General features: G+C 32.0%; 1 protein-coding gene across 3 annotated transcripts in view; it reads left to right on the top strand.

Moving 5' to 3' along the window:
- LOC143076402 (VWFA and cache domain-containing protein 1-like) overlaps positions 1–18,984 on the top strand; it is a 56,240-nt gene that overhangs the window by 14,381 nt on the left and 22,875 nt on the right. For all 3 annotated transcript variants that reach the window (XM_076252151.1, XM_076252152.1, XM_076252150.1), the window contains exons 3-16: positions 2,011–2,073; positions 2,676–2,840; positions 3,439–3,647; positions 4,109–4,274; positions 4,893–5,127; positions 6,143–6,268; positions 6,948–7,012; positions 7,510–7,654; positions 9,074–9,350; positions 11,109–11,220; positions 12,653–12,833; positions 13,456–13,592; positions 14,252–14,418; positions 15,199–15,309. In XM_076252151.1, coding sequence (XP_076108266.1) covers positions 2,011–2,073; positions 2,676–2,840; positions 3,439–3,647; positions 4,109–4,274; positions 4,893–5,127; positions 6,143–6,268; positions 6,948–7,012; positions 7,510–7,654; positions 9,074–9,350; positions 11,109–11,220; positions 12,653–12,833; positions 13,456–13,592; positions 14,252–14,418; positions 15,199–15,309 — 2,159 coding nt within the window. The remainder of the gene's footprint in view (positions 1–2,010; positions 2,074–2,675; positions 2,841–3,438; positions 3,648–4,108; positions 4,275–4,892; positions 5,128–6,142; positions 6,269–6,947; positions 7,013–7,509; positions 7,655–9,073; positions 9,351–11,108; positions 11,221–12,652; positions 12,834–13,455; positions 13,593–14,251; positions 14,419–15,198; positions 15,310–18,984) is intronic.

Here is an 18,984-nt window from a genome sequence, read left to right as displayed (position 1 = left end):
GTGAACCGTTTCAGTATTTGTATTTTGGTGGTTTTTTTTCGTATGGCCGTCCGTCTGTTATTCAGTATTCGTACGAGAACACATATGAAACTTTGCTTTCGACAATTTTGAATAAAACTTAACTATTCACATTTATTTAGGGGTTTAATTGTGCAGAGGGAATTCCCTTTAAATTGTGAATCTTTTATGATATCGGGAATTCGTTACCGGCTGAATCAGCTGTTTTAACCGCTTCTTCCGATCGTACGAGAACATTATGGTCCATGCCTTAGTAGCTAAACACCCCCATTCGTTGTAGCAGGGAATTTCTATACTAAGTATATACTTGACTGTATTTAAAGTCCCTGTTTTTAGTTATATACATGTCTGTTGAGCTTTCAACAATATTGAAATTCATGGTCCTCGCAAAAAAAAAAATTATCTTGCGTTCCATGATCTTAGCCGCTTTATATGGTTTTTTTTAAGTTACCAGTTTGATTTCTAAAACAAAATATCTTGAAATAGTTATACAGGTAATCATTGTTTGCATAAAAATTGCTTCCATTTTACTGATGTTTCTGAAAGTAAGGAAATCGAAGAAAAACGGGTCATTTTAGGCATATTGAGAGAAAAAAATCCGTGGTCACAATGTATTTAATGTTAATAATTATAGGCCAAATTACAGCCTTCAAGACGGAGCCTTGACTCACTCCGAACAGCAATCTCAGCTTGTTTTTGCATAAAAATTGTTTCCCTGTTCAAGCAATACTGATGTCTCTAAGAGTAAGGAAATCGAAAGAAAACGGGTCATTTCTAGCCATTTTACTGAGAGAAAAAAATCGACGGCCCCCAAACCCCAACCTCCCCTGAATTAGAACCATAGTTACGGCCCTGACTTGCTAATTTATTTCTGTCTTAAACAATTTGACGAACTAAAGGGATTGACTCAAATAAACGCCTGTTAAACAATGTGGTATCTATTATAACCGCGGCAAAAACAGTACATTTGTTTTGAAACAAGACATGGAAGATTATAAGTAATGGTTTAATTGCCGTGTATCATTATATGTTTTTTTGTTTTTTGTTTTGTGCGTACATCTTTCCGTTGGTTTTCTCGTTTCAGTTGTTTTACAGTTTGTCCTTTTATAACCCTTTATAGCTTATACCCGGTGTAGGAATTTCTCTTTATTCGAGGTCGTAAAGTGAACTAAAGTTGCTTACATTTACATTATTCCTCAATTGACAATCGTACCACACACATATATTATACAGTCTTTTATCATGATTTGCTTCAAATATATGGATGACATTATATACTGCAGCTGTGCTATTTGAGCAGTCAAATTTCATTGACCGTATATTCATATGTGATATACAGTCACTGACCGTATATCACCTTGTTTATGACGTTGACAATGTGTTTCCGTAGAGTTTTATTTATGACGTCAATAAAACATACAGGTTCGCGGCAATTTTATGTTGTACGCTCACAATTGAAGAATGGCGGTTTTTACCCTAAATACTTCATTTTGAACAGTTATAAGAGTTGCAGTATATAAAGAATAACCATACATTGTCTCGAAATATCAATCTGTTATTTGTACTCGGCTCGAAACAGGTAGAAATGCTCGGCACAGTCTCGCTTTCTACCTGTTTCTAAGCCTTGTACAAATAACATTGATATTTCGAGACAATGTATGGTTATTCTATATAATAATAAACTGTATTTTCAACTGTAATGGACCAGCCTAACTACAGGCTATATTATGATTAGAGAAATGGTTAAACTTTTATATTTGCCTCATCAGAGTTTTAAAAGAAGGGTGGACATTTGGAAGATGAGTTTTTCATTAATGTACAAAAGAATCACCAGGGGTTATAAAAAGTCAGGATTATAGTTATTTGAACTGTGAAATAGGCAAGACATTACTCCTTTAACACAATGACGGTTTCTTATTAGCTAAAACAAAACGTTATATAATGCAAATGTGATAAAATAATCATTTGTAAAGTAATTTCTTTTTATATCAGGAGCAATTTAACAGTTTTCCTTATGAGACAAAATCAGACACCGGAAACCAGTTGTTACAACGGGTAAGAAGACATTAAGAGTTAATGATTTATTCACAATCAAAAACGGTTTCAAGATTTTTATATGATGAATTATCGATTATGCAGATGTAATTGCTTAATTGACGAGCATACCATACGTTCTTCCAAAATAACATGCATTGTATTACATTTGCAAACAATATATTGGTTAAAGATTGCGTCGGTGCTGACATTTCACATCAAATCTTTATACGACACATTATTATGATGTCCTTTGTATATTACAATACGGTATACTCCTGTTTGTTCATTGTTGAATATCGTGTGTTGGTCTATTATAGCTGTTCGTATCATTGTCCATGGTATCTATATTTGTCCGATGCACCACGATATTTACACATACAAAAAAAAATGGTACGGGTACTATGTTTTATACACAGTTTATGTTATATTTCCCATGTTGATATTGATATTTCTGAGTTTCAATTTGGAAATTAGATATTTTGTTCTCTTTCAATCCAAGGATGAAATAAGTCCATACTTACTTCGTATAAATCGTACCGGTATTGTCAATGCATTGGCAACAGTGATACACGTAATCAATCAATCAATCTGTATAATTATAACACTATATTTTATCTCAGATTCAGTCCAGTCTCGATGTATCGTTAACCCAATTGAACAAAGTATTGACCGATGTAAAAGATAAAATAGTGAGCGTTAATACGGATACCGATAGTTCTAGTCTTCCAAGATGTTGTGATATATCAGAAGACCAGCTTACCTACATACCAAAGTTCCAAACAAAGGTAAAACAATGAATAAATTATTTAAAGTAGAACTTTAAAAAAAAAGCTAACTAACACAGACTTCTGCTCAAACCCTTTAAAACTCTGTTTCTCTTCCTGTACTCACACAGCACTTAGATAAGTTTTTTGGCCCAAAATCTAACAAAAATCATTTAAAAAATAAAGTCTATTTTGTTCTAAACAAAATTTTAACTTAAAATGAGAAAAATCACAAAAATACTGAATTCAAAACGGTCCCTAATAAAATGGAAAAATAAAAAAGCTCAAACACATCAAACAAATGGATAACAACTGTCATATTCCTGACTTGGTACAGGGATATTTTTTTGAGATACAATCATTTAAAATATCAAAGTTTTTGGCAGACAAATCGCTGTATACATGGCTTTATACTGCAATTAGACTGAAACAAAATAAAGGTGACTTTTAAAATTTAAAGAATTGATTTGGAATACTCTACAAGTTACCACTGAGAATGTCAGAATCAAGCATCCAAAATTATAAGTTAGGCATTCGTAGCAACTCGGCCGATTCCGTACCTCTATCTAAAAGATGGAGAGAAGCGGAATCACCCGATGTTTGCCGATTTATATTAAAGGTAGACGTCCGTTCAGCGTGTGTAACAACTTCGCCTATTGTAATGGACAACTTAAAATATCCGACAGATCAGATCAGTGCAACCATGAAAAACAATTACGACTTAAACAAGAACGTTTTATGGCAGCATTACAGTACAACAGAAGGAGTATCTGTTATTTATCCTGCAACTTATTGGGAAAATTGTCAAAACTTTGATCCTAGATACACGTAAGTTTGAATAGATAGAATTGTTATATCTGTAATTAAGTATTTTAACATACAAATTAGAACATTACAGTATGCTCTCAATATAATTAATTCAAGTCAGCATTAGTTTAGCAATAAAATTGAGAAAGGAAATGGGGAATGTGTGAAAGCGACACCAACCCGACCATAGCGCAGACAACAGCTGGAGCCTTTATTTTGTTTATTATGAAGAGACAAATCAAGCTAGCAAACAAAAAAACAAGGAATCATTAGAACTCCTATTCAAAATAGAGCAAAGAAGTGTGATATTAAGAACAATTTCTCACACAATACAATCAGGTATTAGTATAGAATAATACGGAGCTGAGAGATTTAATCTAAATGCAAATATCTAGAAGAGATAAAATGACATGGATGATGGCAAAAATATATTGGGTGTTATACATGTGTAAGAATTTTTATTTACAATTCTGTCATGACAGGTCTTCATATGCCTCAGCAGCTTCCCCTACCAATAAGGATGTTGTCCTTGTAATCGACACCAGTTCCTCCATGAAACAACCATCTGGTATAACAGCCAAAACAAAAATGGTCATTGTTAAAGAGGCAGCAAATAACGTCATTCAAACGCTTAAACCGAACGACAGAGTAAGTATGCATATGTACATGTCTGTAAAACAAGAGTTACAGTACTAGTCAGTTAATTCGTCGTTTCAGAATCTTATGCATTCTGGATAATATTTTCAAAATGTGTATACCAAAACGTTGTGATTGGTTAAAATAGGTACTACATAGTATAAATTCAACCAATGATGTGAAGTAATTTTCATTTTGGAGTACGAACGATGAAAATAACCATATTCCTTTAGATTATAAATAGGCGAATATCATTAGATGCTTTGGGAAACCAGAACTAATAACCATATTGAAGCACCTGCTTGTACTCAGTCATTGCTGTCGGTCTAATGATATTTGTTCATATATTTGTCTATTTTTTGGGTTAGGGGATTAAATGCTCTGCCCTGAATATACTCATGCTATTACGTAATAATAATGAGATGAAGAAATCGATAAAAGTGCTATTTCGTTTTCATTTGGGTTTATATGACTTTTGTGTTTGTGTTTTATTTTCGTGCCATCATCGATCTCGTACACAACATTCATTCTTTTCCAAGAGAGCAACACTCAGTCATTCTTTGAATTGTTTTCAACTGTTTAAGTACTTTGACATGTGAACATTTTTTTTACTACTTACATGTTTTACAGGTTGGACTTGTTTCATTTGACAAGGAGGCAAAAACACCATCGATGCCGTCAACCAGTCATTCGTGTTATGAAAACGATTTAGCATTTGCAACGAAGGAAAATACAGATGAATTGAAGCAGCATATCTTTACATTAAACACTGGTACCACAGGAGATTCAAACTATGAAAAGGCCCTGTTAGCGGCTTTCAATTACTTCCATTCCTCAAACGACACTTTGGACAACGATAACAGAGGTATATTATGTATTGTCATATTATAACATAAGCAACACAGCACGGGTGACACATGTGGAGCAGAATCTGCTTACCCTTCCGGAGCACCTGATATCACCCCTAGTTTTTTGTGGGGTTCGTGTTGTTAATTCTTTAGTTTTCTATGTTGTGTCATGTGTACTATTGTGTGTCTGTTGTCTTTTTCATTTTTAGACATGGCGTTGTCAGTTTATTTTCGATTTATGAGTTGGACTGTGCCTTTGGTATCTTTCGTCCCTCTTTTATACAAAAGTACGTCTAATGAAAAAGGGGCGAAAGATACCAGTGGAACATTCAAACTCATACATGTAGATCGAAAACAAACTATCAACGTCGTAGATAAAAGGGAAAAAAAGACAGACAAATAAAAGTATTAAGACATAACATAGAAAAACAAAGAATAATTAACACGAACCCTCCTGTTTTTGAACAGAGTCGGATATATTTCAGATAAATCTCTTCATTACTTTAAGTGTAAAAAAATACATGTAATTTAGGCTTTCAATTGATTTTTTCAATAGCAAAATCCATTCAAATGTTAGAATAAATAAGACATTTCATGATTTTATATGTGGCGCCATCTGGACCATTATAATTTTGGTTGAAAAGTAAAGAACTAGGTATCTCACCAAATTATGTCAGAAATCAGGCGTTTACAAATTCATACACATTTGTGATGTCTGAAATACATCACTTATGCAGTAATTTGTCATGAATATTTCAAAACTTAAATAATTGGACATTTAAAGATCTGTTTTGACAATTTTCTCAACTTCATCGCAGTAAAAAAAAAATAGACATTTAGGGCCAACATTATGAGTGAATTTACCACCGAAATACAGATTCCTGTTGATGGACAAGCACACAGAGAATGTGGCTTGTAAAATATACTAATCGCAATTTTAAGCCAAAGCTACAAAATAAAAAACATTACACAATGTAATTATCTGATGTTTAAATAGATATACATTTTAGGACATTTATGATTTCATTTCAGTGAAAGTGATTTTATTCATAACTGATGGAAAATCAACATTGGGAAGAGATCCTGTTCTAGTAATAAGTGAAGAGAATGCCAAATTACAGAACAAAATATCAATCTTCACATACCTGATAGGACAAGGTTATTTTTTTTATATAATTATTCCCTCTTCCACAATTATGTCTCATAATTTGTACTTAAGAAGTATGTTCACAGTTAAGATATATATGATGACCATCATGTATGTGGAAAAAATTATGAAATGGTTAATTATAGCAAGTGCACTAAAAAGCTGTTAAGTCGTATGATGCAATCAACTTGTGTGTAGTCTTGTGTTTCATTTTTACTTTCGTGCTTTGTCTATATGTCATTTTGTTTTTTCTTTGTGGAAATAACGATTTCTTTTAATAGAGTGATTAAGATAAAAAAAAAAAGAAAAAAAAAGAAAAGAAGGTTGACTGCCTTACTCTCATTTTTGACATTTTTAAATATGATGTCTTTTTGTTTTGCTCAAACATTGTTGTCAATATAAAAAAAAATGACAACAAGAAATTATATACCACTGTCATACAAATAAGAGGTTTGGCTAGCTATAAAGCCAGGTTTAATTCAACATTTTGTACATCAAGAAAAGCATGTACCTAGTTTAAAACATGCCAGTTGTTTTCTAGTCGTTTGATGTGTTTTGGCTTTTGATTTTGCCTATAGATAAAAGCTTTTCTTTGAATTTTCTGTGAAATTCTTTATAAGTTCTTTCCGAAATATTTTAACTGAAAATATGTAGTAATAATATATCAATTTCTTATTTTAAATCCAAAAGATCAGGATGCACAAATACAATTAACAAAAATGGCCAATCAAGATCTTTCAATTGGACCTAAGTCCGTGAGTATCCCATTATTTTTTGTACATACTGAGATCATCAGTCAATGAAGGCGTCGATAAAAAATTCATTTCAGTAAAATTAGAATTTCACAACCGGTATTCTTAAAATATTTACAATTTCTTATCTCAAATCCGTCGCAACGTCGGATACGTTTTAATCAAATTAAGTGATTGTCTATTATTCAATTACATACTGATGTTACTTATAGTAAGTTGATTTTCAAATATTGAATTAAATGTTTATCTTAGTGTATGTACCACTGTTAGAATAAAAATGCAGTTTGAAAAAGGTTTTGCTTTTTTTTTAAATGTTTTAATTCCGATACATAATCTTGTTGCTGTCCCAAGTCGGGCATCTAATTTGCCAATTTAATTATTTTTATATTAATGTTTTTTTATTGATTTTGATAACTTGGTCTGTAAATCAGAAACCGGACACAATTAAGTTATACAGTTTCCTTATTGATATTTTAAAATGATGTAAACAATTCTTTCAGGTTGGTCATTTCGAAGATTTTAACCAGAATAACCAGAAACTTCTTTCCACCAAATTGGCCACATTTTATATGCATCTGCCTACAAGTAGCCAGTCAGATCAATCAACATTCACTGTTCCTTATGTCGATCGGTTCTCAAAAGTTGGTAAGACTTGGTGCAATATTTTGTCAGTATTTGTCACCTTTATTTTAATGTTTCCGTGACATAAATTGACACTATGTCAAGGATATCTGTTGAATTTTACTATTTCGAAGAAAAAAAAATCTCGAAATCGCATCAATTGCAGTAAAAACTTGAAAAAGGTTAATTCTACCACTGAGTCGACCTATCTGCTGTTGAACTGTTAGAACCAAAATCTACTACCATATCAGTACCCAGTACTTTTGTATAAGCTTGATCATATGGGAACTATTCATTAAAGGTATATTTGTTATTCTCGTGGGATTTTGTCTGATGCTTGGTCCGTTTCTGTGTGTGTTAGTTACATTGTAGTGTTGTGTCGTTGTTCTCCTCTTATATTTATGCGTTTCCGTCAGTTTTAGTTTGTTACCCCGATTTTGTTGTCTGTCCATGGATTTATGAGTTTGAACAGCGGTATACTACTGTTGCCTTTATTTACCAATATAAGAAAATATCTTCATCTTAAAAAGCTCAGATTCATTTTGTATTAATGATTGATGGTCTTTTAATGTCTTTAATGTTTTCATTGGTTGTTTGTTTCTCGGACATTATTACAGATACATTAATTGATAAATTACGGGCCAGTTGATTAAAATTGAACCGATATTTTAAATAGTCGTTCTAGAGTCATGAACTTAAAAAGAATTTTGTTACACGACTGGTCATTTATTATTTTACAAATCCATAAGAAATATTCACATACTGTTTAGTTCTTTCAAAACATTTAAACATTCAAAATCTACATTTTTACGTGTGAGCAAATATATGCGTTCATTGCACATATGTTTATTCATTATGACCACTGCTAACGTGTTATAAATCTTACATTCATTATGAATTCTGCTAATAAAATTAACGGTACCAATTTTCTTGCACCAGATGCGCATTTCGACAATATATGTCTCTTCAGTGATGCTCGTGGCCAAAATATTTAAAATCCAAAGCTTATATATAAGATGAAGAGCTATAATCCAAAAGGTCCAAAAAATGCTAACTTGTTATCATACATTCATTATAAATACTGCTAACTTGTTATCGTACATTCTTTCTGTTGTGTACAGTTTCCTGTAAATGATACTCAATTTCTTCTTCTTTCTTGTCCATTCGTATTAGATGTGTTTTGTCATTTGATATTGCCATTTGATTATGGACTTTCCGATTGGATTTTCCTCTGAGTTCAGTATTTTTGTGATTTTACTTTTTCCTCCTTTGAGTATGTCTGAAATTGAACCATAAGGAAAGAATGACTTGGATTTTTTCAGCATTAGATTTTACTTAAAAATAGAACATTACTGGAAAAAATCGCACGGTTGCATACATGTACATGTACATAAGAAATAAGTATTGCCTCACCACTGTTTATGTACATTATATATTTTGTAGGTTTGATAACATCATTATGCCGTCCTGTTAACGTCATTAGTTTTCATGGAGTCATGTGTACAGATGTGAAGATAAGTGAACTTTTAACTGAAGTTGAGTACTTTTCGGAAGATGAATATTCATATGCTTTTATGATAGATGGACTTGGGAGAGTTTTGATGCATCCATTGTTGCCAAATGCAGCCTTTGTAAAATCAACCGAAGACCCCGTGTTAGTTGATATTGGTGTATTGGAAAGAGAAGTAGACGCTCAATCTGTTATTGAGTCAATGAAAAGGTGATTTCGTATATAAACAAGTAATGCACGTTATGTCGCAGGGTAATTGTTACAGTTTCTGGCTGTCATCTTGACCATTTATTAAGAGAGTAATATAATCATTTCGAAAACGATGAAGCGGATTTTCTCCTAAGGTTAAAAATTTTGATAACCTAGAACGATTTTATTTATTCTGCCCCACCAAAGAACATTGTTTTTTGGTCTGTGCGTCCGTTTAATCGTCTCTCAGTCCATATGTATGTCCCGCTTTAGGTTAACATTATTGGTCAAAGCAGTTTTGATGAAGTTGACTTTCAATCAACTTGAAACTTTGTAAACTTGTTCCTTATGCTATAATTTCCCTAATGTAAAGGCAAATAAGAGGGTTTTTTTAACTACTTTGATGGACCACAAATGATAGTGTGAGTGGGGCATCCATGTACTATGGACAAATTCTTGTCTTATTAATTAGTGTTTAAAAAAATCATATCATTTTTATTTTAAAATGCATAGAAAATGGTCGGGTTAACGTTTTTAGTCAAGGTAGTTGTTGATGAAGTTGAAGTTCAATCAACTAAAAACTAAGTACACATGTTTTAGATTTTAACGAGAGAAATTTATGTATTACTGAAAAATTATTACACCAGGGTTTTCGATATCACAAACTAGTCAAAACATTTACTAAATTGTATCATCGGTATAAGGACATCATTCGTAAATATAGCTCAACATGCAGACTTCTTATACGTTCAGGTATTTCACATTCAATTTTTTATGGAAATATTCTTTATAAAGCACAAAGGTGTCAGTATTCACCTCAAAAACTAACAAAACCTTTGAATAGACTTATTAAGAAAGGATATAGTTACGATACTGTTGCCAGGTCATTAAAGATTGCATATTTTGGCGTTAATATTGATTCACTTATAGGGTATTTGCATCGGAACTAAACACATTTATTCAAAAACCAGTTGTTGGCATGACACGGGTTATGTTCTTCTCATATATGTTATGATGGTATGATACTAAACCCCTAACGGGAAGGATTGTGCCTGATGTTCATATGATGAAATCATAATCTTTCAGTCAGTTTAATTGAAGTCTGGAGCTGGCATGTCAGTTAACTGCTAGTAGTCTGTTGTTATTTATGTATTATTGTCATTTTGTTTATTTTCTTTGGTTACATCTTCTGACATCAGACTCGGACTTCTCTTGAACTGAATTTTAATGTGCGTATTGTTATGCGTTTACTTTTCTACACTGGCTAGAGGTATAGGGGGAGCGTTGAGATCTCACAAACATGTTTAACCCCGCCGCATGTTTTGCGCCTGTCCCAAGTCAGGAGCGTCTGGCCTTTGTTAGTCTTGTATTATTTTAATTTTAGTTTTTTGTGTACAATTTGGAAATTAGTATGGCGTTCATTATCACTGAACTAGTATATATTTGTTTAGGGGCCAGTTAAAGGACGCCTCCGGGTGCGGGAATTTCTCGCTACATTGAAGACCTGTTGGTGACCTTCTGCTGTTGTTTTTTTTTCTATGGTCGGGTTGTTGTCTCTTTGGCACATTCCCCATTTCCATTCTCAATTTTATTCCTATGATATGATCTTTCGATTTATGTCAAATGAGATTTGATCCTAATTTCATAGTTCGTTGGACATAGAAAAATTAAACGGTTCTTCTATTTTCTTGGTTATCAAATGTTCGCTTTTAGTTGTTCTTGAATAACTTATTACGTATTGCATTTATATAGTGTTGTTTTCTGTTTTTAATTTTTTAGTGGTGGTATGGGAAAGAAAACATTAACGAAGTTTTTTACGAAACCACGTGGTAAACTTGTGAATGATGGTAGCAGAGATGATAGTCTTACAGCATATTTCTATTGGGGTTCAGTAAGTATTTACAAATCATTCTTACCGTTTCTATACATTTTATTAATTCAAAAGTTATTCATGAAAATCATATAAAGTTGGATCTTCACTGTTTAATTCTGTATATGTTATAGTTATAGGAAATTGAAACTTTATATCTGATCGCTTATCGAACAGCATTATAAGATACGGAGATTTGGGACGAATGCAGATACAATAACTATCCACCAGATTATAATTTAAGCAACTGTATAAGGCCTGAAAAATGAGTAAAATCAACAATGTGATCAGCATTAAAGGCCCGGCATGCTAAAGTATGGAACAATTCAAACGATAAACATGATAAACGAAAAACACATATGACAGACATCACAAACAAAAAACTCTGTACTAATGGCTCTTTGCTGTAGACAATCAAACGTATAGAATTTACTAGTTAAACAAAGTTTTAAGCGCCCATCTCTCCCCAAACCTTGGACAATGTTGTAACAACGTTCGATCAACCTGTTAAAATCATTTGACAGTAGCAGCTTAACACATCAGAATGCCTTAGAGAATACTTAAATGTAAATACACTTTTCGTTAACACTCATTGGAAGCGCTTAAATCAAAGTTATTGAAAATGGAAGCAAAATTAAAGCAACGTTAATGAACGTAAAAATACAGGTTTACCAAAACTAGAAAATCGTTGCATGAATAGCTGATCTACACTACAGTATGAATAATTTAATAAAAATGAACTGACTATTGAGATGTACGTATGACGTCGACTGACTGATTGTTAGAACGTTCATGTAAAAGTTGTCTTAACCAGACAGAAATGTGATACTGACATAGAAATTTAATAACAGGAAACAATTACTGTAAAAGCAGAAATTTTCGTGGAGGATTTAATTTCGTTTATTTCGTGGAAAGAATATATCCACGAAATTAAAACCCCCACGAAAATTTAACTTCCATGTAAAACCACTTCCAGTTTAAGGAAACCACGAAATTAAATCCCCATGAAATCTTACAGAGAGACAAAACCACGAAATTTTAACCCCACGAAAATGAATGTTTCTACAGTATAAAAGAATTCCTATTAAATGAGGAATAAACACTACACATAATGCTGTGTTTTCATTCAAACGTCTTATTTGGTTTGAACTGGTTGATTCAATACGATGAATAGTGTGATATTTTATAAAAGATTGAACATTTACTTATTTCTTTTCATTTTATATTTTAAACCTAGGATACAAGTGAGATGTTTAGCTAGCTTTATACAAGTTTTAGACCACTATTTTCCACATAATAATATGACTGTCCCATGTTCGGAATACAATAGTTGTTTTCCGTTCGTTTAATGTGTTTGAGCTTTTGATTTAGCTATTTGAATTTTTTCTAATATATATTCTTGTTTTCATTCATCCATGTCATATGCAATACTACTTTCTTGTCTTATCTTTAGATACCTCAGAGTAATCTTTCCTTGTGTGTTGTTCTTGTGGACGAGTCTTATTCAGAAATAGACGAAAGTCAATTCCAGCTCAGCGATGTAGATTTACAAAATGTATTTATGTACCACAATAGGAGCCTTTTGAAGGACTCCTTTTCTGATTGCAAATTTTATTCAAGACGAGTAACATCAGGTATGTAAAGTGTTTTTTTTATTTGTACAAAATTCAATCAGTTCTCGTTTCAATTGTTTTAAATTACTTTTCTCATTTCGGGTCGTTGCATAGTTTGCTTTACGTAAATTAATATGATATGCACATTGTTAAAGGTCGTTCGGTTACCTATAATTGCTTACTTCTTGTCGTTTGGTTTCTGATGACAAATTGTCTTATTCTTTATCATACCACATCTTCTCAATTTTTGTCAAAATCAAATATGTAACATATGCGTACACTAATGTTCAACTGATATTTTTAGAAAAGTTTACTTTACACAACGTAGCTATTTGAATAACTACAACACTCGTTACATTTCTATAAACTTGAGAATGGAAATGGGGAATGTGTCAAAGAGACAACAATCCGATCAGCAAGAAACTCCCTATGTCAATATAATGAATATGTTCTACTTTTATTAGATCGAAATAGTGTAAACAAAGTTCCCAGTCTCCTTTTAAAAACTTATAACAATAGAGAACACTAGTATTAAGGTGAAATTTTCAGAAAAGTTTACTTTTCACAAGGTAGCTATTTAACAAACTACAAAACTCGTTACATTTTTATATACGTCAAAATAAAGATATCTTCTACGTTTTAGATCGAAGTAGTGTGAAATTTTCCCAGTCTGCATTTCAAAACCCTTTTCAGTACTTAGACCGCGATGAGACGGCTGAAGATGTCACAAATTATGGCAATTATCTTACAAGGCAAAAATTAACAAATCCTGGATTTAAGGTGAGATAATCATGAAAGTAGTTCTACATAATAATTATTGAAAAACTGGTCAAATATGGACTACCCACAGAACAGTGGTATTAACAGGCATATTTGATCATAGATTTTTCATATTTAAGGTTGAATTAGAGCGTTTATAATTACCAAGTCAGTCAAAATATTTTACACTACCAATTGAATCGAATGAAGTAGATACTTCAGTGTTTAAAAAATGTAAAAAAGATCTTACATCAAACTACCCCTGATGTTGGTAATGTTCGTATTTCTATGTTGTAAAAGCATCGAACCGCCTTTATTGATTTAAATTCACGGTGTTGTATACTGTTGGTTTAAAGATAATTATTTTGAAAATTGAAAAAAAACGACTAAGAATATAGATTGAAAATTACAACTTTTCATAACAATCATTTTATGAGGTTTAATCCACCATTTTCTGCTTAAGAAAAATGTCTGTATCAAGTCAGGAATATGACAGTTGTTATCCATTCGTTTGATATTGATGAACTTTTGATTTTGCCAATGATTGTGGACCTTCGGTTTTTAATTTGCCTCAAAGTTTAGTATTTTTGTGATTTTTCTTTTTACTTTTGCCTTCAACATGTTCAAAATGAAGGAAATTTTAATCATCAATAGAACTAGTTTACATCTAATTTTGGCAGTCGACATTACGATCAGCTGTATGGGCTACATATGAAGCTGAGCAGTATTGGAAATCTCATCCTGCGAGATTTGTGTCATGGAGATACATCGGAACAAAAGCAGGAATGATAAGAATTTATCCTGGAGTTTCATTGCAGAAACCTTATGATCACGAAAAGAGAGCATGGTAAGAAATGGATAAGTTTTCCATTCATTAGTGACTTTACATGTAATTCATATAATAAAATTTTGTAATGAAAAATTTTCAGGCAATGAACATGATGTAATGGGCCTAACATCCTTTTTTTCTTATAACTTGGTTTTTACTGATATTAAATAAAAAATGAAAACTACGCGTTTTCAATTTAATACGTCATTAACGCTTATCTGGATTTACCCTCATCAGGAACGGTCATAGTCGAATGATCGAACGCTTCGTGTGTATTTACTATTTCAGATAAACAACATTTAAATATTAACCTTATTTTACTGATAAATATATGTAAGAAGTAAGGGCAAAAATATTGTTTTTGATATTTCAAAGTATCCAATAAAATAATGTTTATATGCCAGAGTATAAATAACCTGGATTTAAACAGCTAAAGGTCACTATATGGCCTTCAACAATAAGCAAATCCTATTCATCATAGTAAGCTTTACACGTGGCAATTTTTTTTCAAAGTAACTTATGGAAAAATTTTTGTTAAGTTTATTTTGTAGTTCCAAAAAAATACTGGAATAAAAATACTTATAAGCGATAGAATTGTTCATAAAAAGTATGAGTTTCACACTATGATAATACGTTTTCAGCCTACTTGTATTTTCCACAATTAATTCTATGACAAACAATAAAATATTTCACGATCATGATTTAAAAGTATTCATAAGTTTCAAGTAAAAGGAAAACATGATTTTCCACTGATTTGCTTCACACGCATATCGTGTACATCACATGTTTTATTTATAGGTGGCGTCAGGCCATGGCACATCCCAATAAAATGTTTTTAACTACTCCTTATGTTGATTCGTGGGGATCTGGTATAGTCTTGTCTCTCGTGCACACTATATACAAGAAAGGGTAAGTCGTGTATGTTGTAAAAAAACTAAAGATATTAAAGATATATAAAAGTTATGAATAAAGGCAACAGAAATATACCGCTGTTCAAAAGTCATACATTAGTTGAGAGAAAACAAATCCGGGTTACACACTTACATCAAGGGGAATACGTCAGTTTTATGAGGAAAACAACTGAACAACAGAAACACTGAAGTGCAACAAAAAGAAACGCCAACATCCATATGAGTATCATCATATACCGCTGGTCTGCCGCTTTACGAAACACTGCATTTTTATCTCAATTTTCAATATAATGGGTAAAAGTCTCAGTACCAAAAAGAGAATATTTCCAATTCGTGAATATGATTAGGTTTTACTCTTGTCGGAACAAAACAAAGGAGTAGGTCCGGTAAGGACCGATTTTGGCCTCACATTTTAAGGTTCATCAGACAAAAGATTTTGACCACTTTTTAAACACTTAAGTGTCTATTTCATTAAAATCAATTTGTTTATGTGAAAGATTTCAACTGATTTAGTCATTAAAAACGATTCGATTCAAGCTCACATATGAAAAATCTACCAAATATGCCAAAAAATGTCACTTTTCAGATGGTTTTTGTCAAAAATGAAAGTTGCAGCAATCGTGTTCATCCTCAACCTTTATATATGTTATGTATTATTATAAAATACAACTTACATTTCAATATTAAGGATGAACACCAATGCGGCCACTTTCTTTTTACACGAAAACCGTCTAAAATTTAACTAAAATGCTAGAATTGTGAAGATTTCAGTAATTAAGGTGGTACCTAACACTACAGGGAGATAACTCTGTAAAGTCAGCTAAACGTTTTGATTACGTTGTGTTGTAAATGGAATATTAAGCTTCTCAATGATCAAAATTGGTGTTTGTCAAACTGCTATCACTAGTAACCCGAATTTAACTTGATCGGACAAAAACGTGTTAACGCTATTTAAATGAGATTGATCGTTATTTGATAAAGATCGACAAAAATTAAAAATTATATTTAATTCATTTCAATTCATATCAATTCATTTTAACGCCAGTCAAATAGATTTCTCTGCAGTCGATCAATTGAGATCAAGTTAGTGGTTAGTTGCGTCAAACTAATAGGCCACGCCCCTGTTAAGCTATTTCAAACATGCATTAATTCGTTTTAAACATGGATGAGACCCGGACTTTTTACAGGTAAATCACTTAAGCGAAACGACCTCGATGTATCTATCGTTTGGGCAGAATCAATTTGCGCCAATTGCAGTTTTATGTTTCAAACTTTAAATGCGTACAGTCACATGTTTCACAATTTAAACAAGCGAATGAATAATGGGGCGCCCGAATAATACACGTGACATGTTCATATATAAGGAATTAAAATAAAAACATTAAAATATATATGCACACGCGGTTTAAAAATGCAAAACTTGTGAATTTGTTGAAAATAAAATAGATAGATAATTATATAACATGATTTTAATTTGCTCAAATGCACTAGATCTTTATCGCATATAAACATGCGTTTCAAAAATTGCCAAGTTCTTTGAAAACTCGTGGCATGTAAGTTACGTGTGGTCCTTTGCAACTAATTACAAAACTTTATGTATTCCTGTATATTTACCGTTTCTCTTTTTTCTTTTTAACTATAAGAATTCTTTATTCCGTAAGAAAATTAATATACAGCTCATAGGATCAAATACATACACAAATTATACAGTTTACTATATTGTACTCGTATGTAAATGTAGACACGGAAAACTACACAGAAATTATTCATTGTGTACATAATTTAAATCGATGTATTTCATATTTTCGGTATTGACTGTAAAAAGTGCTTAAGTGCAGTATGAGTAAAATACAGAATTAACTCTATCTTTTTTTATATTTCTTTATTTTAGAGGTAAGCTGCTGGCCAAGTTTCACTTATTCTGTCGCAAATCATTTACTTCAATAACCAATCAATTGTATTCTGAAAGAAGTTGATTTGTTCTCTGTACGAATACATGAAATATTTCTCACTGAACATTATGTTTGCAATCGATGATCAAATACAAATCTACAGTATTTATATGAAAGAGACTTAATAATATATTTCTTTATTATTATTCTACATATATTTGAAGGATCGAAATAATCAGTTCTACAAATGGATGTTATTTAAAGACTTGAAATTTTACAATTATCAAGTGCATCCATGAAATTTTTATCGACGCACCAAATTTTTCCCTTTCATCGTGCATAACGATCTTCTTACTTGTTCGTTGCATTCTAAAATTAAAATCCTACACAAATTGCAAAAACTTTTATTCTCCGGCTTGACTGCGTAAAAGATAAATATTGCTTTGTTTGTGTATACACAATGTTTTGAAGGCCGATATCCAGTTTGGCTAAAAAAGAATTAATTTGCGCCACAAGTTAATTACGCGAATTCTTTTTTTTTTTTTGTATCACTTTTTAATCATAAAAACTGCAACATTCATTTGCGCCAATAAAACAATCATTTAATTGTGCAAATATCAGTGTATATAAAGTGCGAATCCAGCTAGTTCATTGTTACTGTTATATGCGGGTAGGTCTATTGTAGAATAAAGGATCATGGGAAAACTGTATTTGTTTACGTTTTGAAAATATCAAGTTAAAGGATTTTAAGTTACGTTTTAACATATTTTCATTGTGATATGTCTTTATAATATACAAACATAGCATTAAAATTCAAAAAAGTGTTATAAAAGCATCATAATATAGCATATCGATTATTGAAAGCGATCCATTTTAACTATAGATGCGATGTATTATCACTGTTAGTGCAGTCATTATTAATGTAGAATTTTCAAAGATGCGAGGAATTTTTATTGTAGAATTATGTGATAAATGCACTTGCAACAAATGAAAAAAAACTTAGTTGATGACTTTAGGATTTATGATACATGTATTTTCAAATTGAAATACAAACTCCTCATTCATTCTTCATCAAATATATAGCTTTTCAAACTTGTAACAAAAGCGATTCTCAAAATGTCATATTGTATTCTTCAGATTACGTTTCTCCTTGATTTTAACTTATATAGGGAATCACTGGAGCGTGACAGCAGCGGGTCCTCTTAGGCAGTCAGTGGGCCCCTACTAATGAAAAATTCTAGATCCGCGAATGGATACTACCGCAGAGGTAAAACCATACACATATGGGTTATTGTACATGAAATGCATGCTTCAATTCATTTTTGTTGATTATAGACCCTTTGGAACTCTATGTGGGCTATTTCAGCAACTAGGCAAACAATCCCCAAACTAGATACACGGTTAGATTCAGCATGTCAACGAATTCCAAATATCTATATTAAAGGACATTTGTCTATAAATTTGGACCCCACAAAATTGAAAAAGGGATCAAAAATATAAAAAAATGCATGCATCGAATACATTTGTTATTGAAGGCATGACTGTAACAATAGGATGAATATACAAAAATATCTTATTCTGGGGTCTCATTGGGGGGTTCTGATCCCGGATCCCGCTTACTGTTTTGGCAGATTCTCGTATTCCGCTTATTGTTTTGTCAGATTCCCGTATCCCGCTTATACTATGCAGTTCTATTTTTTTGTGATTATCCGTGTCCCGCTAGACTTCATTTCCCGTTTTTCACTTCACAATCATTTGACTTTCACCTGTCACGCTTGCAA

This window comes from Mytilus galloprovincialis, chromosome 5 (assembly GCF_965363235.1).
Source record: "Mytilus galloprovincialis chromosome 5, xbMytGall1.hap1.1, whole genome shotgun sequence".
Lineage (NCBI taxonomy): Eukaryota > Metazoa > Mollusca > Bivalvia > Mytilida > Mytilidae > Mytilus > Mytilus galloprovincialis.
This window is presented reverse-complemented; position numbering and strand designations above follow the sequence as displayed.